The following is a 24143-nucleotide window of genomic DNA, read 5'->3' on the forward strand; positions in this document are numbered from 1 at the left end:
TGTTGTGTGGCAGTAGCATAAAATGTGGGCTTGCCTTTACAGAACAACTGTTTTGTAGGTTTAAAACAAAACAAGTCCAGGGGCACCTTAAAAACTAGCAGTATTTATATTGGTGTGAGCTTTCATGAGTCAGAGCTTACTTCCTCAAATCGCATGGGAAGGCAGCAAATCCTTTTCCTCATTTTTGTGCAGAAAATTGCAGAAGGGGAAGAGGGAAAGGGAGAAGCTGAGCGAAGAAAGGCTTGATACAAATCAACCGCCTCAGGTTCATGATACCAGGCCTCTTAGTTCAGGGGAATTAGTTTTGACACAGGCATCTGATAATTGTTGTTGATTTCATGAAACAATGCATCTAGAAGTAATTTTTTTTTTCAAAAATAAGATGGGCAGAAGAATGTTGGCAGGCATCTTGAGGTATCTATTAATGAAGGGAGTTTGCCAGGCCAGGGTGGGTATGAGGAGGGGAATTCTTTGGTGATAGCAGTGTTCAACTGAACCCTAGCTGCTGCACAGCGGGGGAATGTAGATGGAACTCAGTGCTTTTTGGTACAGCTCTGAGCATGGAACAAATAAATAATGTGTCAAAGAAATGATATCTCTCATGAAACACTCGTAAACATTTCTATTTTCCCAGTATCTCTGGTGATGAGTAGTGTCTGTTTTACAACAGCATTAAAAACCTCATTGTATAATAGTCAAATACAAAATCTTGCCATTGACATCATTACATAGGTTTGTATCCTGCCATAGAGAATGAAGTTGAAGGGTAAAGTTAGTGGTAGAAGTCATGGAGAGTAAATAGTTGGTCTTGCAGTTGGTTACTGTCATGCAGAATATGATTTCTGAAGCATAATCTTCAGGATACTAAGAATAACATTAAAAATATTTGTAAACAATACATAAGTCCTTTCTCTCATGTTTTGTTGATTCAGGACGTTGCATTGCAATTAGCCACAGACTGCTTTCAGTTGTTCTTTTACTTGGACCACCTCTTTAGAAATGTGTAGCAATAAGTTAGGGAAATCAAGTTCTTTTTCTTGTTGGACTGCATACCATATATTCCAATCTCCTATGGTCGATTTTTTGCACAGAAGGAAAGCCTGCTCCTTATCTCATATTTGCAAAAGGACTTCATACAATGAAACAACCAAAGGTGAAAGCACTTTTGCCTTAAGGCGTTGCTATTCTTAGCAATGGAAAAAAGTGATACTGAGAAGTAATTGATTTTCTATGCTACATTAAATATTGAATTTCATATAGAAGCACAATTTTCTAATACTTTCTTGTATCTATCCAGTTTACTGCTAGCTTTGTTCAGGGTCAAACTAGGGCCAGAACCACCTGGCACTATGGCCACCCATTGGTGTGTATGTGTAAAGTGCCGTCAAGTCATGGCAACCTCCTAGGGTTTTCAAGACAAAAATGTTTGGAGATGGTTTGTCATTGCCTGCTTCTCCATTACGGTCTTGGTATTCCTTGGAGGTCTCACATTCAAATATTGTTGAAAACTCAATAAAGGCATTAACAGCTTCAGCAGCACAGTATAGCATATTGTGGCACAGTGAGGAAATAGCACAGCATTTTGCAAGACGTGATTATAGTTCTAACTTCAATCATAGTCTTATACATTTATTATACATGTTCATAAAGGTCTGATAGCCATGATCACTCAATTGAATCTCCATGTAAAAAAGTAAAATACCAAATTCTAGAGGCATGCAAAATTAAAGTTTGCTCATGTTCTCTTTTTAAGGGACTTCTCAAGAGGCCTCTGACTGGTCATTGTAGGAAACAGTATTCTTGGCTAAATGAATCTTGGATCTGCCCCAGGCAGGTTGCTCTTGTGAGCTGGCAAAAGGGTTGACGTTAAGAGGCAAACCAAAATGGCAGTACAATCTGAGCAGTAAATCAAAAGATATGAAAATCAGTCATATGGAACTCCAAACCTTAAGGTCCATTCTATAACCAATCTGGAATGGCTACTTGAATTATTATTTGTCACTTATGTATTAAGCAGGAGGAAAATCCTCTTATATGATTCTCAGGTTATTTTCTGCTGAATTGTAATGAACACCAATGATTTCTGCTTTATGAATCTTAGTATTTCTTTTTAAAGGAACACTAGTTGGCGAGCTTGTAGCTGGGACAGTGCCAGGACCTTTTCCCTCCCTCTGACCCATCTCTCTGTAGAGAAGGTTGTTTGGTGTATCATGGGAAGCAGTGAGAGATGCTGTATCATTGATGGTACCTTGCTTTTTCTGGGAAAAGTAGACAGCCTTAATATCTTTATTATACTGTGCCAAATGCAGGTTGTGGTAGATGAAATACCAGTAAATACTGACACATTACAAAAAGGCTGTCTATTTTTAATTCTTCTCTGGTCATATTGGTGAAAATTGCTGCAGAAAGTGTACCCTTGCCAGTACAGTTTAAATCTGAATATCAGTGTTTGTGTAGTTCTGATTTTTGTGTATATTTATTTATATGGATAGCATTTTCCAAATTGTTGCTTCTAATCTTGTATAGATAGTTAAAAAAATACAAGCATTGGAATTTCTGATTAATCATCATTGTGTAGAATTTGAATGGCACTACCTTTTGGTCAGCAGGGGCTGTTTGCCCCAATTCTGTGAGTGTTCAACATATTTTGATTGCTGTCTGGATAAATGGCCACACTATGCTCAGTTATTTTCTAAGAAACTGAAGCACAGACCAGAGGTTGTCAACAAGAAAGTCCTTCCTAGAGGATAACAACTTAGTAATGCGGTTAAAAATTCTATAAAATACTAATTCCTTGAAAACAACGTGACGTGAAACAGTAGCAGAAGCATTGCAGTAGCAATTTAAACTAGGCTTGAACAAAACAAAACAAAAAATTGGTAAACTTTGGGTTTGAATTTTTCAGCTTTAAAATTATCAGTGAAGCCAAAAAGCCTGAATACCTGTATCCTGAATATGTTTGGGTTTCCCAAAAACTTGAAAATATTCAGCTCCATTTTAGCCTATGGAGATTTTTTTTGGGTTTCCATCTGTAGGGGGAAGTGTTTTTCAAGTTAGAGGCACCAAACTTGCATTGTGGGCTTGGGAGACTCTCATGAGAAGAGCATTCAGGTTTAGTGAAGCTTAGTTCAGGGGGTTGCCAAAATCTCCCGTTAGAAACAGTTCCTCTGAATAAAAGTAGCAAACTTCAGAAAACTGTTAATAACCTTGTTTTGATAAAAAAAACAAGGGGAGGGAGAGAGACAGAGAGAAAGCCCCTCCCCCCCAGTCTCTTACATCTCGAATGTTCAGGCACTCTCCCTATGTTTCAACCCCCCACCTTCGAAAGCAAAGGAGAGAAGGCTTCCCTGTGCATAGGGGCATACCTACAGAAAATGTTGCCCGGGTCAAAGAACTGAAATTGTACCCTCTCCCCCAAACATGCGACAATCATATTTTAGATAACTGTTTAATAATATTTGCTCAAAAATACAAATCAAGCTCCTTACACAAGTTGGGGACACCTGAAGCATCCCCTGAAATAATTTTTGGTTAGTTTCAAAGAACCAGCCAAGTACAGTGGTTAAGAGTGCTGCGTTAGGATCTTTGAAATCTCTCTCTCATCCTTGGGTGACCTCGGCCCAGTCCCCCTCTCTCAGCCTAGCCTGCTTCACATAACACTATGTTCACTGAAAAGAATGATTAACGCAGTGGGCAGTATCATCAAGAAATATCTGAAGAACGTTCCTGATCACCAAAACTGGACCATCGTTCACAATGGATTATGCTGTAATTATTCTGCCTTGTTCTTTCAAATCACTTTCAATCACAGAATGCCCCACAATCCTCTTTCTGTACACCTGAAACTGTCTTATATGGAATCAGACCATTGAACCGTCAAACTCAGTAGTTAATACTTCAGCTGGCTGCAGCTTTACAGGATCTCATGCAGAGGTCTTTCACATCACTTATTGCCTGATTTTTTAAAGTGGAATTTCCAGGGATAGAAACTGGGATCTTCTGCATTCCAAGCAGAGGCTCTTCCACTGATCTTGGAATGTGGCCAGATTGTGGGTGGTCAGAATGGGATTGGAGAGAGCCAGGTTCAAATCCTTTGCTGTGGAATCCTGTTGGATGATGTCTCTCTTTCAACGGGGTGCTGGTGCTTGAGTCTCAGAAAGGACGAGAAGGAATGGGGGAGGAGTACAGCGCAGCACACAGTGGAGGACTGGGTGGCTGCATTGGAGGATAAGTGTTCTCACTTCGGGGTGGGGGGCTCTGGACTGCCAGGTTCCCCCCTAAGCAGCGCCTGAGGTCTCTGGGCCCCCCAATAAATATGCCAGTGCCTGTGCAGTCCCTTTTGCTGCGCTTTTGAGTTGGCAGCAGAGAGCATGCTGGACTCCATATAGCTTACCCGATGCTGAAAGGAAGCCACTCCTTGCTTCCTGTCACTTCTGATCTTTTGCCCTCCTGTGCTGATCGAGAAAGCTGGGGGCTGTGAATTTCTGTGCCATCAGGAACCTTACAGGGAACAACAGTTCACGGCACACCTAGACACCTCTTAAGGCGCGCTAGTGTGCCGCGCCACACCATTTGAGAACCACTGAGCTAAGGGATAGAAAATCTTGAACAATTTCAATTTTTCATCAATCTTAAAATGGTGTAATTCTTCAGACATCATTACTTTTGTCTTCATGCTCAGCTGAAATCTTGCTTTGGAACTTTCTGCCTTCATCAGTAGTCATTTCAAGTCTTCATTATTTTTTCCAGTAAGGTGGTGCTATCTGTATATCTCAAATTGTTAATGTTCCTGCCACCAATTTGCTCTCCACCTTCATCTAAATCTAATCCAGTTTTCATGATGATATGCTTTGCATGCAGATTGAACAGGTAGGGGAGATAATACTCATCTTGTCTTGACACTTTTGCTCATTGGAAACCATTCTTTTCCTCCATATTCTCTCCTGGTCTTTTGCTCAGAGTATAGGTTGCAGCACACCCATTTCTTAAAACTGTCCATAGTTTTTTATTAGGGTTTTCTTTTGCATACATATAGTGCAAAACATGATGAATGCACATTTAAACATTCTAAATCTTAGTAAATCAGAAACTTTTAAACATCCTAAATCTTAGTGAGTCAGAAAGATTATAAATACATGCATATTATAAATTCTCCAGGTTCATTGAGATAAGTGTCCTATGAACAATCCATACACAGGAAATCATATGTATTCAAAGCTGTTTGTTTTTTTGCTGCCAAGTCACAGATGACTTGTGATGACCCAGTTGGGTTCTCCCACTGAGCTTGAAGACATCTGGGTGTCCAATCAGGAGGCAGGAAAAAACCTTTTGCTTCTGATATATCTGTGAGACACTCCCCTTCTTCCCCAGATCTCCTGCCTCCAGGGAGAGCAATTCTCTAGTTGCCTTCATCCTGATTTATTCTTACAATCTTTTTTTTGGCCTTTCCTCATTCTTTACTTAATTGCTCATCTCTGACTGTGTCTTCTGTTGACTCTAACTCCACTCCTCTATCCTTGGTGGTAAATTTGAGGAGACACTCACAGCCCGTTGAGCTGTGCGTGGGGTGACTCTGGTGCTTTTAGCATTTTGTTAGTAGCTCATTGCTGCTTGCTTGCTGGATGGATGGAATGGAACAATAGGGGGACATTCTTTCACTTGACAGTGAGCTGTTCAAGCTTCCCTTGTGGCCCGTGAAGAACAAGGGGAGATTTGGGCTGCTACTGCTCTTTTCTCATTTTTAGAGGCAGCTTTTCACACCTCTAAAAATGGTGCGAAAATGTGGTGTCCAGCCTCACCGCAAACCCCGCCTCTTCACTAACCATCTGAAGGGCTCGGAGGCATGGAAGAACATTGCAGAGGTCAACTCCTCAGATTTCCTCAACCACCCAGCCACCTGATTCGGCAGCCAGTAAAGTACCTGTTGGCCGCAAAAAGCCAGTTAAATGATGAAATAATTGGTTTTATTTTGGGAGCCATGAGAGAGGAAATGGCTGACCTGTTCCAGCAGCACCTTGGAAGTAGACCCTCCAGACCCGCCCTGTGCTCTTCAAGGGCCTTCCAGCTCAGGCCAACAACAGTCAGCTGGCCCCTTGGACTGGCTGACCAAAGTGGCTTGAAAAAGACCCAGAGTTTGCCCAGAATAAGGAATTCTTTCCCAGTGTGACTGTGAAGGTCTTTCCATTCCTTGAGTTTTTTTAAGAAACAGGTGCAGAAGAAATGGGAGAAGCCCATCTCTAGTAGACAGTTTCCGGGGTTCATTTGTAAATTATATGTGATGCCCAAGTATACTAATGATATGCTTCAAGTTCCTCTTATAGACACCCCCGAGGCAGTGCTTCAGACAGCAGGCTTGGTCTCAGAGAACGATGAAGGACAGATCAAGCATGCCTTGAACCGCAAGGTTGACCAGATCTCCAGGTGAACCGATGAGGCCATCGCCATGATGATCAGGGCTTCAGTGGCAGCCTCCATAGTTTCTAGGGCAGCCATCATCTGGTCTGGTAAGATGGTCTAGTTGGTTCGTGGATGGTACGCTGGAGGGTGCCAGCAGAATACTGAAGGCTGCTTCCTTTGCTGCTGGCACCATGCTTCACACACTTACTGTTCCACTTGAGCCCTCGCCTCTGCAGCCGCCGCCAGAAGGCTTCTGTAGCTACGGGCCTGGCAGGCAGATCAACAGTCTAAGTCACTGGTTTTGCCACCTACTCCTTTCAATGGAATCTTCTGTTTGGAGATCTTCTGTTGAAGGAGATCTTGGTTGACACGAAGGATAAAACCGAGGCAATTCTCAGGACTCTCAGAAGGTTCAATTGGAGACTGGCTAACATCAGTTATTTCTTTCATATGCAACATGTCCTGCCTTGCTTGACTCCTGAAGACCCTCCTGGAACCAGTCTCAGCAGCAGGACTTCTACAACAGCAAGTTCCAACCCAAGGGGGCATGATGCCAGTTGGCCGTGTGTGTGTGTGTCTGCTACTGTTCTAAGAGGCTTTCAGTCTGACACAGATGCCTGGACAAGGGAAGTCGTGTTGTCTGGGTACGTGATTGAATTCCTCCCCACCCCTCCTGAGAGGATAATGGTATCTCTCCTCTCCAACAACCCATCCAAAAGGACAAGCACAATTGAGGCAATCAATCACCTGGGAGGTGCTATAGAGTGGGTCCTCCTCCCAAGAGAGGGATAGATGTGAATTTGATTCTGTGCACTGTGCCCAATGGAGAGGAATGTGCCATTCTTGATCTGAATTTCATGAACAAGTTCATCAAGTTACAACACTTCAGAATGGAGATTCCATTGCCGAGAGAACTCTCCCCACCCAGAGAGCTCTTCACATTGACTGACCTTATGGACTCTTATCTGCATGTGCCCATCCCCCCCCCCCCCCCCCAGTCGTTTCCTCTGATTCTGTGTAGGAGGTGAACATTTTCAGTTCCAAGCCTGCGCTTTGGGCTCTGTACTGCTCCCAGAGTCTTCTCAAACATTTTTGTCAACCTGGTTGTTTGGTTTCGAGAGGCAGGGGTGAGGCTCCACCCATATTTGGATTACATCCTCATCTGGTCCATATTTACTAATTCTTGTGCTTTAATCTTGTTCAAGTGTATAATAAAGTGACACCAAAATTTTACTTTGTGAATGCCTTTTCCCTTCCCAAAACTTTCTGTACACAAAATTTTCCCCATAAGCATTTTCTTTAACCATTGGTCAGTTACAGGTACTTCTTCTTGTTTCCATGCTTTGCCCTATCAACATTCTGGTATCCGTAAATACATTTCCCAATAAACAAATCCAACTAGAATGAAGTTCCTTTTGGCACAATATTTAAAAGAGCGTCATAATTGTGCATTGCTACTAGATATGTATCAAAGATCTCTCAACCTCCTTATACCTCCAACATTGTTTTAGTATAGGTGATAGTCTCCCTTACGTCAACATTCATTAACATTTTTAGATAGCTTTATGGAGACTAATTAATTGGCTTCAGATATGTTCTCGAGTAAATCCCTTTCCTTATATATAGTTAGTTTTAACCCCACATCAGCAACTGTGGCATAAATAGATACTATCAAACAACTCTGTTTAGCCGGATATACTAGAATTGATTCGAGAGGCCAGGATTTGTGATTGTGTACTCTAAATGAAGCTTTTGATGTGTAAACATAGGAAAAAAGAGCAACACCGCATTTTTATGTGTATGCTGTATTTCTGCAAAATACATAATTATACCTTCCTTAATGAAGTTTTTTTATTCTGCTCAAGCCTGCTTTTTCCCAGACATCGAAATTTCTTAGCTAAAAGATCTCAGAAAAATCTACACGTTGGAATAGAAGATTGCAGTTTTAATCTGAATCTTACTTTTATCCTAATGTATAGATAATGCTGACTGGACTACTTTAGATCTCTGCTTATTTCTAACCAAATCCAGCTACTGAATGAGCATGGTCACTCCCATATGTTCATCCTTCCATATTCTCTCAATCTTGTTTTTGTTAAACTGATAGAAAATGCAGCAAGACAAATGGCATCTTAATGTCTTTTTATGGTTGGAGCAGCCAATCCTCCTCTGTCCCATTCTTGTTGCATTACTTACAGATGTAATCTAGGTTTTCCAATCCCAGATTTATTTATTGGACATACTTTGAATCTTTCGTAATGTAGAAGTACTAACTTCTAATGAGAGTGTAATCATAATAAAAAGTACTTTTATCAAAACTTTCATTTTAAGATTCTTCCTAACCTTATAACTTAGAATTAAATTAATTGCTGGGCAGCCCCAGCTGCCCTATTGCATCATCCCCAGGATGGTTTTCCAACGATGCAGGGAGCCAAAACAGCAAAAGAAACCGCCTGCCATCAAAAAGCCCTCCACAGGGCTCCCATGGATTTACACCACCGAAAAGGTGGCGTAAGTCCAGGAGCTGGACTCTGGTGTTTCTGCCGGTGAAGTGGGGGGTGGAAGCTAATTACCATCAGTTCCACCTCTGGCCATACCTCCAGAACTTGCAACACCAGTGCAGACAATGGGAACTCAGGGGCACTAGCAGGGGCACCACTGTGCCCGACTAATTTGGCAGGCCACGGTGGCCAGTTGACAGTCGATCTACTCCTCTGCCAGGGCAAGTCCACTGGCATAGACCTGTGCAACTTCCAACACAGGATTCACCCACCCACCCGTTTGGATGGGACCATTAGATCATTAACTGTCCTTTTAAATAAGGAATTCAGATTCTGCTGAATTGCTTTCTCTACATTGTCAGAAACAACCACACCTAAATACTGAATCTCACTGTTTTTCCAAGAAGAACTGGTCAGAATCAGAATATTCATTTAGTTTCCTTAAATGTATTTATCCCATCAATATCTGTTTTTAATTACTTATTTTATACCCAGATATTCAATGGAATCATTTAGAATTTTAATATTTTGCTCAGTAGATTCTTTTGGATCTTGCAAGACAAAATACTAGATCATCTGTATATAATCATAATTTAGTAATATTAACTTGGTATTCAAATTCTCTTTATATTATCTATTTCATAGCTAATACAAACATTTCAATGGATAAATTAAACAATAAGGGAAAAATAGGGCAACTCTGCCTACTCTCCCTTTTAATGAAAAATATTGACTAGCACTTACTCTCCTTTTTAATGAAAAATAGGGACCGGTCAATATTTTTGCCTAAGGTAATTGATATATCTACCCATTTACAAAATTTATTCCCAAAATTAAAACACCTTTATACTTCTGTAAAGAAAGCCCAATCTATTCTATCAAATACTTTTTCATCATAGATAAAATGTACCACTGTAGGTGTGCCTCTTATCTGAACTAGATTAAGATAATCAGTTGCCTAGTATTTCCATGTCATTAGTCTACCTTTTATAAATTTGTATGAAGAATACCAGTGTAGTGTATACAATATGTCTTTATTGGATGATGCTTAAAAATGTTTAAAACAATGTTAAACACTTCAAATTATAATTCAATAGAAATGTGGATCAAATGATTGCATCTCCAACTACAGCAAAATATCAAATTGATTTCATGTCACTCATATGAATTAACCTGACACGTTTCCATCTGATAGTTTTTTTTTAGAGGTCACAGTATGTAGACACACAAACAGTATTTATCATGCAATACAAATTAGTACTAAAGTCGAAGTATCCAGTAGAAAGGTTGATTGTGAGTCTCCAATCAAATGTAGGTCACATTACTGCAAGATAGCAGTCTCTATTCATTCAGCAACTCATATTATGGGTGGTAATGAAGAACTAACTATCTGTTCTTAACCAGATTGAAATTTACAAAATCTGTGCCATTGCAAATCCGTAATCAAACATAGTTTGTTTAGCTTTAAGCAACAATTTGGCTTCCTTGAAAGCATCATGCAATTTCAGTTGATATTTTGCTGTTTCCCAGTGTATTCTGTCCTCTTTAGCTCTACAGCCAGTGGTGGGATTCAGCAGGTTCGCACCACTTCGGTAGAACGGGTTGTTAAAATGGTGCTTGTTAACAAACAGTTGTTAAATTATTTAAATCCCACCACTGGAACTGGTTGTTGAATTATTTGAATTCCACCAGTTACAGCCCCATCCTAAACGCCAGGCACCTGACCGTGGCGCTGCAGACACATCAGGCTGCCATTCCCATGGAGATTTCCTGGCAGTACAGGGAGGCTTAAAATGCCAAAAAGCCCCCCTGTTGCTGGGAAGTCCTCGTTGGAATTAATAGAATTGCGGTATAAGTCTGTAGTCCTGGCCACTACTGTAGGCTCCTTCCCTGGCCACGCCCCCAAACTGCCTCTGCTACTCCAGCCAGCGGATCAGTCCCTCTGCCGGGGCAAGTGCCCTGGGGGAGGGCAGATTTACCTGTGCCACTCCCACAGGTGGATTTGGCGCCCCCCCCCCCCCCACTTTGGACGGGCTCCTAGTTATCTAATGTTTTTACTTCTCTGTGTAGTATCATTTATTAATTCTTGTCTCAGTTTTTCTCTTTGGTTTGTATAATAACTATCTTGAGACATTAAATAACTCATCCTAAGCTTTAGATGAACTCCAAACTGCTATCCAATGAACATCTTGAGTATCATTTGAAAAAAGGATGTTTCTTCTTTTATTTTTTCAATCAGCTGTCTAATCTGTAATTATAAATGATTTAATTATAATATCATTTAACTATCTTTGAAGTTTTTTGGAATCTTAGAGGTATTTCTCGTGGATGACTCAAACTTGGTTTTCATAATCCCTTTCATATCCCCTAGTATTATCAATTCTGTCATCTATTCTGTTACTCTTTGATGTGCAACAAAAAGATGTTTAGTTATTATTTGGAGCATAGACACAACCTAAAATAAGTTTCCAGGATCTATTTAGGCCATTAAAAAATAAATCAATTGTTTTCATCCTTTCATCCATTAACAACTTTTGAATATAATTTTTTTTAGAAAAACAGTTGCTGTTCCCTTTTTTTTAGATAAGACAAAACTGCTCATAGCTTTTCATGATTTGCACAGTCTAAATCCTTTGGTGTAATTTCTAAAACACAAATTGATTGTCTTCTGAAATTCTCTGGTATGCTCCAGCAACCATCGTACATTTGTTATATTGATATGTAAAGTTTTACAGAACTTTTAACATTCATATACCGCAGTTTCTGCACTAAGTGGAAAAAAACCCCTTCAAGTTGGTTGATTAATCACAAGTGCTCAAATCCCTGCCCTGCTGTTATATGTGTGCTGTCTTATAAAACACTGATCCTGTGTTCATCAGTAAGCTGCACCTTCGTGATGATCTACTTGTATCAGATGAATCTTTATGGAGCCATAGGGTATGTTCTCATTTTCCCTGTCTGGTCACTTCTGGGCAGATGCGAAGGAAATTTTGCAGCCTTGAGGTGAAGTGTAGATAGAGAAAGTGAGAAGTGTGCCTCAGGAATAGGAGAATTTTATCCATCGCTGTCAGCAGGGTTCTCTGGATGATTGCTACCACCTTTTTGATGGAGAGATACTGAGATGCATCCAGAAGTATGCGAAATCTGGTATTTGGCTGTAGACTTTGAATGACTCTGCCACTGCTGATCTTGCTTGGCTTTAATATTGCTGATTCAGGGCGTACCTGTTACTTTGCTTTTGAAACAAAGTGTGTTTTATTGTGACATTCAGGGACTAGGCTCAACCTGTGCATCTTTTTCATAAGTGAACTGTATTTGTCTCTAATACCATTTTGGTTTGACTGTAGCATGTTGACATCCCTGTTAATGTTGGAAGGATAATTTTGAACTGGAGGCTTGCTGTTCCTCATCCTAAGTTGTGTACTCACTTGGTTGTTACCTAAAGGCACCCACAGACCTATTTTTCTGAGGATATTCATACCCTGGTGTAACTCAAGTGTTCAGAGTTTCAGAAATGTAATGGCTTTGGAACTCTGAATTTTTTAAATGACACATATCTTTTTAACAGTTCTCCTCAGGCCTGTTTGTACATGTCATAATATTGGGCCGGGGGTGGGGGTGGGGGGGGCTTTTGTAAAATCTTTAATTCTGAGGAAGGGCAGAATCAGATCAATAGCTACATTTATTTGAATGAAATAGGTGGATTTTTGTCTTAAATAATTTCTTTTTCTTCTGCAGACTGAAGGTCCAGTATTTACAAGATACCAGACTCCAAACTTGGACAACTAGACATGTCTAGCACATACGATGATTCTCTTGGATTTGAGGTTTCTAGTGATAGTTTCTGGGAGGTAATTTAACATTTGTGCATGTATCTTCCAAATTCCCTCTGATGTTAGCACTATGTGCTTCTGACAAAATAAAAACTTATGCCATAGTACATATTTTAATTTCTAAAAAAAATTATATAATTTTTGCATCATTTAATGTGTTGTGTTTAGCTTACTGAGACAGAGATCCTACTATGTAATTTTGTATCATTTAATGTGTCATGTTCTTACGTTTATACTTTGCTTCACTTCTCTTTTTAGATTCCTGATTTGTTCTATAAGTCTAATCCCATTGTATTTTTTTAGTGTCGCATTCTGTTAATTGTTATACCTGTGTATTTAGTAAAATGCGACTTAAGCCATTTATGGGACTGTTTTGGATTATATGTTCTTTGGTGTCTCACGCAAGTGCAGGAACATCAGGACCAAGCCTCTGCTTCTCCCCTCGCCTTTTTCCTATCCCTAACAATTCCTTGTAGAAAATAATGCCCAAATCAGGAGGCAAATGCATTAATTTGACAACAAGATCTCTTGGTTTGGGTGCCACCTTTTGAAAACTGAAAGGGATAAGTGACAAAGAAGAGAAGAGTTTGGATTTATACCCCACCTTTCTCCTGTAAGGAGTCTTACAGCAGCTTATAAGCTCCATCCCTTCCTCTCCCCACAGCAAACACTTGTGAGGGAGGTGGGGCTCAGAGAGTTCTGTGAGACTGTGACTAGCCCAAGGTCACCCTGCAGGCGTCATGTGTAGGAGTTGGGAAACAAATCCAGTTCTCCAGATAAGAGTCTGCTTCTCGTGTAAAGGAGTGGAGAATCAAACCCAGTTCTCCAGATAGAGTCCACCACTCTTAACCACAACACTATTCTGGCTCTCAGTGCATGGCCTGAAATCATAGTATATTCACTGCTACATGACTGGAGCTCAAACAATAGGGAATTCTAAGGAAATATTAGATATTAAATTAAAATAATAAACATTAAAACTATTGTCATAGCCAAATGTCCATAATGGGAAAGTTGTACAATCTTTGCCATTAACTTTGTGGATATTAAAATGCCCAGATTTTAGCTCTGCCATGTGTAGATGCCTCAGCAGGCAAAGCAAAAGATTTATAGCCAAGCAGTAAGGATACACATAGCAGCCAAAGCTCTTGCATCAAGGTTAAATTAAAACTAGACAAGTAATTATATGTTGCTGAATCAGACAGTGTATTAACCCAACCCATAACATTCCAGAATAAGGGTAGTATCTTCTGGCTGTTGGAAGAAGGCCTTTTTGAGAGTGTCTTTGTCAGTCAATCCAGAGTGATAAGATCCAACTGGCCCAATATATCATTAAAAATGCATTCGTTCTTTGGTGTAGAATGCCGTGTCTTCTTCTTTAGCAATAGTTACTTCTTCTCTTGTATGTTGTTCTTCTGTTGGTCTTGGAGTATTTCTTCTTGATTACCAGGGTTCATATCTTTAAGAATGGAATAAGACTCTGAAGTAAGACCCATTGGTGCCATAGCTGTAAAAGGCATCATAATTTGGCTACATTTCAGCATCTGTAATGGCTCCAGTATTGAATAATTCTCTTTAATTCTCAGCAAATTATTTCTAAGTTTGCCTAATCTATTACTAAGTGCAGTTTGTTTGGAGGCTGGCAAATTCCTAAAGGACTGCAGTAAGTCCTCTTCTGAATTCTCCAAATTCCACAAGTGGGCAGTTCTGGTTGTGCCAATTCACTAATTAGTTCCTGTTAAACCGTCTTTAACGACTCTCCTTTGGCTGAGACTGTGCCCTCCACTGTCTTCAGTGGCTCTCCTTTGGGTGAAGCTATGCCCTCCGCTTGAGTTTCTGTTGTCAGAAGTGGAGATATTATGGAGTTAGCAAACACTTGGGTTGGAAATATTCCCATCATATTCATCTGATTCAGTCTCTATCACTGAGTCAATAGCAACAAGGGGATTCCTGTTGTCTTAAAAGTAATACTTTCTGTTGTGCTTAGATCTATAAGATTAGCTCTTCTCCTAAATAGGCTGCTCAAGGCATATGCATTTTTAGTGAAACATACTCTGGAGTTATATAAATAATAGTCATAACAAGTGAGAATAAAGTTCAATTTGTGAAGGACCAATAATTAAGATAATTGGCAATAACTGGAGACCAGTGAACTGGAGATAGAGATCATGATAGTTGAAATGTGTAGGTTTAGCACATTAATGGAAATGAGTAGCCCTGGGTTATACAAAGTCAAGCAGTTTGTTGATTTTTTGACAAGGGGTCAGCTGTGAGAGGTGGATCTGGGCTACTGTCCTGAGTATCCTTGGCATTGAAGGATTTTTAATCATTTAAAACTTTCCTTCTCTCACCCTAAACCTCCAAACAAATTAGTGCATTATAATTTTTAGCTTGGTGTTGGTATTGTCATATTTCTAACAAAGTTAACACATAACAAAAAAGAATCCGTTGCCAGCATAAAAACAAAAGTCAGCAAGCACACACATTTAAAAAAACCCCAATGGAATAGCATTACTTAAAAACCCAATGAATAATATGAAGTATAATCTAATCAACTTTTCAGCATAGTTAAAGTGCACATGCCCATAAAGATTTATGCACCCAGTTATCTATAAAGTGGCAGTGCTCTGAGAGTGTAATACATAAACCAATCTAAGATACCAATGAAGTACTACCGCAACCATTGTGTGACCAGTCAATATAAAATGATGGTGCTTCCGAATAACACGCTAAGAAATATAAGATAATTCTTCAAACAGCTGACACACCAAGAACTTTTGAAAGGTTTCTCTTTTCTTCAAGCAAATCATCCAATGAGCAAGAGGGATAGCCCATATATTAATGAATGTAGCACTTATTCTCCCTAAAAGGGAGAATTATTATTTTCAGTTATTTTTAAAATGTGCAGTTGATATAAAGGTAATATAAATAGTTTTCCTTTTGTGCATTTGCCCTTGAGAACTAAAGTGCCCAATACACTCAAGCCCTGGAGTAGTGGAAGCCAGCACAAAGACCAGTCCTTGTCAAAGGAGCATGTGAGAAGGTGATGCCCTTCATAGGCCCTTTCCGCACAGGTCAATAAATGCAGATGAAGGGTGGGATAAAACCTATGTTGGGCGAGAACTTCACATGGTTCCCACCCCTAACACAGGTCTAACTTGCCCCTAACCCACTCTATTGGCCGCAGGGCGGGTTTTTTGAGAATTGCGTTTTCAGCTATTCTTTTATTTCAAGGCGGCTAGAAGCTGCGTTCGGGGGCTGTGATCAAACTCGAGAATCACAGCCCCCAGCTCCCACCTGCGCAGCCACACAGGGGGAACGGGCCATAATATGGCCCTGGGGATGGCCCTGCCTCCCTGTGAAACTGTGCGGGGACTACTTTCTATCCACTTTCAATGTACTTCGCAGCTGTGCAGAATTGAATTGAAAGTGCATTATTCTACATGTGCGGAGGGGGCCCCTCTCTCCCTAACCCCGCCCCCCCCCCAGCCCCAACATAGAGCTACTACTGAGCAGAAAAAAGATTTGTACTGACAGGAATCTAATACACATGCAGAGATGTGGGGGGTTGTAAGTGTGCTTCCCACTTTTTTCAAGTGTTTGTTTTCTGTAACAAAAAGGCCCAGGATATACCTAATATAGAAGGTTGCCCCCCCCTCCACTTAAACATCTGAAATATTCATATTCAAACACTGTACTTTGCTCAAGAGATCAGTTTTCTTTGCTTTCACTTGGAATTCCAGTGAGTTCCCTAGAGAGGTAGCACAGAAATGCACTAAAACAAATGAACAGGGCTAATATTTACAAGCTTAATTAAAACAAAGCAAAACACATAACTGCTCAAAGGTTAGGTTGCTTTTAAAGTGTGGCTCTCGGCCAGGAGGTTCCTCTCCTTAATAATGTGCATTTCTCATAGCAGCTGCTCTCCTCCACCCTTTGCTGTCATTTGAGGCAATGAAGAGGCTGTCATCTGCATAAGAGTGTTCTTGGTTCCTGGCGTATGACACTTGTTATATAGATGACCAGATTGCAGGATTTGATGTGTCAAGTGGCCAGGATATCAGTGTTCTAGGAAATTCAAATTAAACTTTTACACACAAAAGTGTAATGCATCTTAGGCCCCTTCCGCATACGCAGAATAATGCACTTTCAGTCCACTTTCACAGTTGTTTGAAAGTGGATTTTGCTATTCTGCACAGTAAAATCCAGCTGCAAAGTGCATTGAAAGTAGCTTGAAAGGCATTATTCTACATGTGCAGAAGGGGTCTCTGTAAATATAAGGTTGTCTGCCAATTACATGTGTTCTGTTGTTTAAAAAAAAAAAGACACTGGTACTGTTTTGGCTTTCGTGACCGTAAAGGTTTCTCTGTTCATATTATTCTTTTTAGGTTGGAAATTATAAGCGGACGGTAAAACGCATTGAAGATGGTCATAGACTTTGCAGTGATCTCATGAACTGTATTCATGAGCGTGCTAGAATAGAGAAGTCCTATGCTCAGCAGCTAACAGAATGGGCAAAAAGGTGGAAGCAACTTGTAGAGAAAGGTAAGTAGACCTTGCATGTGTACTGTGATTTACAAAATACAAACCCACTTAACTATCTTAGGGTAGTTTAATTGATTGTACAGAAGCATTAAATAATCCCGAAAAGCCTGCTTTATTTGCTTGTGAAATATTTGTACTCCCATCTTTTGCTTCAGGGTCAATTCCATTTGCAGTTCTAGGATTAAAAACATAATGAGGGAAAGAGGGCCAATGGTGGGGCGGGGAGAATGGTATCTACCTTGTCTCCCATTTAGTATTCTGGTTTGTATTCATACATAGAAATATGAAGACTCCAGCAGTGAAAAATGTAGTCAAGTATAACTGCTTTCTCCCCCTCACCCAATAGTCTAGACCAGGGGTGTCCCATTCTGGCATGGCCAATTGGCAGGGTCTGATGGGAATTGTCGTCCATGAACATCTGAAGTGCCAGAGTGGGATATCCCTGGTCTAGAGGAAGGGTTAAAACAAAAACTCCAGGAGTTATGAGGACTGACAAATATAGTGAATATCATATTATACCTATAATTGGTACAGCTATCGTTAGACCCTGTGGACATTCATACTTACAGAAGCTTAGATGATACATCACCTTGATAATGTCTTATTTTAATTGGATTGTCAAACCATGGCTCTTCTACTTACATTTTCCTCTCCCTCACCAAGGTGCTATAATTGATATCAAGAGTCCTATTGGATCAAACCAAAGGCCAGCTCATCTAGCATCCTGTTTCCTTCAGAGGCCAAAATGATCACAGAATTATAGAGTTCGAAGAGACCCCAAGGGCCATCAAGTCCAACCCCCTGCTATGCAAGGACACACAAAGCACTCCCGACATGTTCATCTAGCCTCTGTTTAAAAACCTCCAAAAAAGGAAGACTCCACCACTCTCTGAGGCAGTGAATTCCACTGTCGAGCAGCCTTGACAGTCAGAAAGTTTCTCCTAATGTTTAGGTGGAATCTCTTTTCCTGCACCTTGAATCCATTACTCCATGTCCTAGTCTCTGAGGCAGCAGAAAACAAGCTTGCTCTCTCTTCGACATGGCAGCCCTTCAGATATTTAAACATAGCTATCATGTCCCCCCTTAACCTTCGCTTCTCCAGACTAAACATCCCCAGTTCCCTAAGCCTTTCCTCCAAGATGCAGGGCATAAAAGGTCTGGTAGCGAGAGGTATGCTGCACCTGACAAGGGCATTTCCTTCATGTTGGCTCATGTTGAATTAGCACCATGCTAAAGTGTGCTTTGGCCTTTCTAGACCTGGACCCACTGAGTTGTGTGAACATGACATCAGTTATATGACATGAAGAGGGGGTGGACCAGTGTCATGGCCAGGTCTGCGGGCAGAAGACTAAGAGTATCAGGGACAGGAAACACAAGCCAAGCCTCAAGATGTATACAGTTGTGTGGAATAAGCCAAAAGTCAGACCTATGAAGGAATCATCCCCATGGTTGAGTGAATTTCTCGCCATCTGCTGGTGCTGCCTGCGTGCAGCACCAGCAACAGGTCTTTCCAAAAGGCAGAAAAAAATGCTGTACTTTGTCTCAGAAAAAGATGTTAGTATTGTCAGTTGAGATGCAACAGTCGAGAAAATTGAATGCTTTCACATTAGAATATAGTCCCAAACGAGTATGAAAATTATCATTCATTTTCACGTGCTGCCTTTGTCAAAAGCATTATTTTGTGCATTATTGAATGTGGTACTTTGATACAAGAGCATTTATAATTCATTGAAATACTATCATAAAACTTTTAAATGAATGGCGGGAGCAGGGCTAAGTAGGCACTGGGACCCAGGTGAAGCAGTCTAGAACAAAGGGGGTCCAGCATGTCGAGTTCTGTGTGGGAGGAATATACAATGTACAACATCTTTCTGTTATAGGAGAGCTTGCAGTGCAAACAAGTAGGACTCCACAACTTACCTGATGGTCCCAGTGTACTGGGTAAAGGCCTACCACAATGGAATTTTGTCATACTGAATTACTGAACTATATTGTTTTTCTGCCTAGCATTCCAGCAGGATGTTCTTCCTGCCCCTTCTGGCAAGTAGCAATCAAGGAGTTGGGTGAAACAATAGCTCTCCTTCTAACCTGGGCCAAAAGCCATTTTTTTAAACTCACCAACTCCCTTCTAGGGTGGGATTTGGAGTTCTCCTTCAGATAACACTGCCACCACCTCTGGGTTAGCTCCAGTAACATCCCCTGCTCCCTGTCGCTGTCTAGAAATACAACATCCCTGGGTTTATTCTGTACCATTGCAAGTAGTCTAGAGCATGTGAATAGCAATCAAGTCAAAGCGCCTTAATTTAAAATCCACTTTATCTCTACATTATACAGCTTCATAATAAAATACAGTTCCAGTTCTATGAATTCAGCCTAAGGGAAAAAATATAGAAAGGTTGCTAAGCTATTGAGAGTTATAAATCCTGAGCTTCTGCCCCGCCCCTCATCAGAGGTTTGCAGATGGAGTGGTTTGCTGGACCTTTGGGATAGCCTTTTCTGCAGTTCCACACGTGGTCTCTTGCACACAGAAGTGACAGATCTTTTCAAGTCTCCTCCCACATGCGTCTTATCATGTCATTACTGGTAGCCAGGCTTGATGTGGGCCTGAGGTACTGGAGCTCAAAAGCCTAGACAGAGGGAGAAATAATTCTGTTAACTTCCCTCATACTACCATTATGTGGACTCATAGTTATTTTTTCTCCCCCCTAAATTAAAAAGCTCAAGGACTTTAGCCATAAGAAGAGCAGTGCTGGATTAGATCAGTGGTTTATATAGTTTCACATGAGGGCCAACCAGATATGCCCTCCAAACCATTACAAACAAACCGCCTCATTGATATGGGTATTCCCAAGTAGGTTGAATCTGAATAATTGTGCATAAATGTGACATGACAAATGATTGTTGCTTCTTTGACCCCACACATTCACAACTTTGGTTTCTGTGATTGCACACAGTTTCAGTTTGGAACATACCAGGTTTTTAGGCATTAAATCCTCCTCCCTTTTAAGTCTCCTACTAGTGTGCATGTCCAGGGTGGTTAAGTTGTGGTTTCCTGTTCCGTTCTTTTGTTTACGACGCCAACGATTAGAAATATCCTCCTTAAAAAGTTCTGTTAGAGAACGCTTTTCTTCCATATTTCATTGTCTTAAATACTCTTCAGTATTTTTCTCCTCTTCTCCAATTTGGTCTTCTCTAGACTGAAGAATTTTGTAAGTTTTTCCCCCTCTTTTGATTCCATATTATTCTATTTATTTATGTGTTTGTTTTTATTTATTTTATTTGTGGTCTTTCTCACTTGTCTCAAAGTGGATTACGCGGAGTGGGTCAGTATAATTGACAGGATAGGACATTCAGTAAACAATAGAATAGGATTAAAATTGTAGGTGCAATCAGAAATCTAAAAACAGAAGTGAAGCAAAGCATAAGTATTAAAATGGCATATTAAATAATTCAAACATTGCATAGTATGATTCTAATTCAAGCCAGCTAAACACACTAGTATTGATCACAGTCCCTAATTCTTCATCCAAATAACTATGTGAATAATTTAGTACCGTGCAATTCTGTTGCCTGCATAGAACAGCTGTCTTAAATAATTCAGTTTTGCATAGTTTGTGGAAAGCTCGGAGAGTGGAAGCCTTCCTGACTTCCTCAGGCAGACCAGTCCATAAGGTGAGGGCCACAACGGAGGCAGTTGTTGATTCTGCCCATTTGCTGGTTGGCACCTGAAGAAGACCTTGCTCAGATGATGTTGTGGCATTGCATAGTGGGAGAGGCAGTCCTGCAGATATGAGGATCCAAGGTCATGAAGGGCTTTGTGCATGATGGACAGTGCCTTAAATAGATCCCAGCAGCTGTTGGGCAGCCAGTGGAGTGACTAGAATGGGAGTGATATTCATGCTCTGTCTAGCTCCTGATACTAGCCAAGCCATGACATTCTGCACCAATTGGAATTTCCAGATTGGTATTGAGGGGAGTCTGATGTACACTTCATTACAGTAGTCTAATCTTGTTGTTACTATGGTGTGGATTCAGGTGGCTAGATCAGCTGTATCAAGGTATAGGGCCATATCTCGGGTTGGGCTGAATTGGGAGACTTACATTTAGTCTACTGAAATAGGCTTCTTGGTTACTATATGCTCAGCTGGGTCCATGACCCATGTTCTCTGTGTTCTGGCTCTCCTGACAAGCATCTCTACAAAGGCAAGACTATTCTACAGCGAGGCACCTTCCTTCCTTCCTTCCTTCCTTCCTTCCTTCCTTCCTTCCTTCCTTCCTTCCTTCCTTCCTTCCTTCCTTCCTTCCTTCCTTCCTTCCTTCCTTCCTTCCTTCCTTCCTTCCTTCCTTCCTTCCTTCCTTCCTTCCTTCCTTCCTTCCTTCCTTCCTTCCTTCCTTCCTTCCTTCCTTCCTTCCTTCCTTCCTTCCTTCCTTCCTTCCTTCCTTCCTTCCTTCCTTCCTTCCTTCCTTCCTTCCTTCCTTCCTCCCTCCCTCCCTCCCTTCCTCCCTCCCTCCCTCCCTCCCTCCCTCCCTCCCTCCCTCCCTCCCTCCCTCCCTCTCTTCATTTGTGTCAGTTTGTAATCCCATGTGCAGACCATCCAGTTTAGCCAATGTAAATGGCACAAGAGCACTGTTGAAATGTGAGAGCATAGTTAGAGCAATGGTCTTCAATCTTTTCAGACCCAGGACCCACCTTTAACCCCAAGCGGCCAAAGACCATTACCTACCACCACCACCCCTCCGCAACACTGAGATCCACTTGTCAAACTACACCCGAAGGAATTCAGGCAGTGGTGGCATTCAGCAGGTTCGCACCACTTCGGCAGAACCGGTTGTTAAAATGGTGCTTGTATGCAACTAGTTGTTAAATTATTTGAATCCTACCACCGGAACCGGTTGTTAAATTAGTTGAATGCCACCACTGAATTCAGGGCCCTCCTAGTCAAAAAAAAAAAAAAAGCCTCCTCCAAGGTCATAATCACAGCCACTGAAAGCAACTGGACCGGTGTGAATGAATGGCGTGAGCAGGAAAGCACGAGCGCCCCTTCTGGAGATTCTTTTCCTCCTCTGCCAGTAAAAACTGACCCCCAGCAGCAACCGAAAAAGAAAGCAGGTGCCTCTTTCAGCTTGGAGCAACAGAAGACGTTGGAGAATATCTTCCAAAAGCAATACTATGTGACTGTTCCAGAAATTTGTCAGCCGGCTATTTTGTTGGACCTGTCTATTACACAGGTCAAAATCTGATTCCAGAACCACAGGAAGAAGTTTAAGAGGGAGCTCAAAGAACTCAGGCAAAGTTTCCAGCATTCAGTTCCCTTCTTGTCATACAATCCTGGAGTCCCACCCAACGTTTCCCAGGACTTTTCCGTGTATCCTCAACAAATGGCACAACCTTTTACACCAGACCTTGGTTTGCAATGTAGCTCCCCCTGCCCATTGTACCAGTCTTCACTAAATCCTCCCTGCCCACTCTCTGCTCCTCGTCGGCCATACCCCTATCCAACCCAGCTCTCAGTGCATCCAGTTGCACAGTATGAAGTTACCTACATGCCATATCCTCCTCCTGCTGTGTAAGGAACTGCAGGGCTCTGTTCAAAGACTTTGTTTTATTCTAGAGTCTGTTCATGTGGACAGTAATGTCATTGCTTTTAAAAAGTAATAAAACTTTTTTTTAACCCCAAGCGGCAGCATGAGATCCACTGAGTTGTAAATGCACAATAGGTCATGTTGTGGAAGAGGAAGACACCGGGAACATGACTTCCCTCCACTGCTACATGACTTTGCTTTGCTGTTTGCTCTTCTTGGTGTGTGTGTGTGTGTGTGTGTGTGCAAGAAAAGTGGAAGGTGTGGCACTGTTGTGCTTTCAGCAGCAGGTCCTTAAAAAAAAAAGCAGCGGAGAGAAAGGCAGCTCTGTAGGGGCTTCACAAGTCACCTGAGAGTGGGTGGGTTGAAGACCACTGTGTTAGTGGATTTGTCTTTTATAGTGTGGTTAGTGCTCTTGGATCTTCTAGTAAATTAAGTTCTTATGAGGTGAGAGAGGGTCTCCAGACTGGTGGCAGGGATTTACTCCAAGGCAGTCATGGCAGGAATTCACCCCAAGGATTTCCGTGGCAGTCCACTGTTGCTGGAGAGTAATTGCTTAAGGATGTAGGGTTATCTGGAAGCAATGCTTCCAGACCTGTGAGACAAAAGAGTTTGTGTACTGGAATAATAATCCATTCATTTAGGTGGTTTCTTATACTTTGAAACTGGTATGCCATGATACTGTAACATGGATGGGGAAACTTTATTTATTGCAAGAGCCAAAGATTCTGTTTCTTCCTAATTTAAAATTATTATTTCATTAGTAATTCAGACTGCAGTGGTTTAAAAGTTTCTGATTTTGCTGACACTTTCATCTTTGGTTGAATTCAGGTCCTCAGTATGGAACAGTTGAAAAGGCTTGGCACGCATTTATGCTTGAAGCGGAAAAAGTGAGCGAGCTACACCTTGATGTAAAAGGTGCCCTAATGAATGAAGACTATGAAAAGATTAAAAACTGGCAAAAGGAGGCCTTTCACAAGCAGATGATAGGTGGATTTAAGGAGATGAAAGAAGCAGAAGATGGCTTTAGGAAAGCCCAGAAGCCCTGGGCCAAAAAAATGAAAGAGGTAAGCTTCACACCATAAATGCCTTAGCAAACTCTGCAACTTAGGGTTCAGAATAAGGAGGTCACCCAGCCTCCTGCTTCATCTTGTCTGGTTGTTTTCATATCTTCCTTTTTACCGTCTAGCGGCTAGCCTTACAACTATAAGGGACAGGAAGGACGAGAGATGGGCAAGTTCATTCTTTTCTGGGCAGAAGTAGATTGCAGAAGACATGGGGCTGCTGC

The 24143-nt window shown here is 41.2% G+C and overlaps 1 protein-coding gene across 4 annotated transcripts in view; it reads left to right on the forward strand.

Annotated features, from left to right (window-relative positions):
• PACSIN2 (protein kinase C and casein kinase substrate in neurons 2) overlaps positions 1-24143 on the forward strand; it is a 52183-nt gene that overhangs the window by 9899 nt on the left and 18141 nt on the right. For all 4 annotated transcript variants that reach the window (XM_048499435.1, XM_048499437.1, XM_048499436.1 and 1 more), the window contains exons 2-4: positions 12636-12748; positions 17119-17275; positions 23687-23922. In XM_048499435.1, coding sequence (XP_048355392.1) covers positions 12689-12748; positions 17119-17275; positions 23687-23922 — 453 coding nt within the window. In that variant the 5' untranslated portion in view covers positions 12636-12688. The remainder of the gene's footprint in view (positions 1-12635; positions 12749-17118; positions 17276-23686; positions 23923-24143) is intronic.

The sequence above is a fragment of the Sphaerodactylus townsendi genome, linkage group LG06 (assembly GCF_021028975.2).
Source record: "Sphaerodactylus townsendi isolate TG3544 linkage group LG06, MPM_Stown_v2.3, whole genome shotgun sequence".
Taxonomy (NCBI): domain Eukaryota; kingdom Metazoa; phylum Chordata; class Lepidosauria; order Squamata; family Sphaerodactylidae; genus Sphaerodactylus; species Sphaerodactylus townsendi.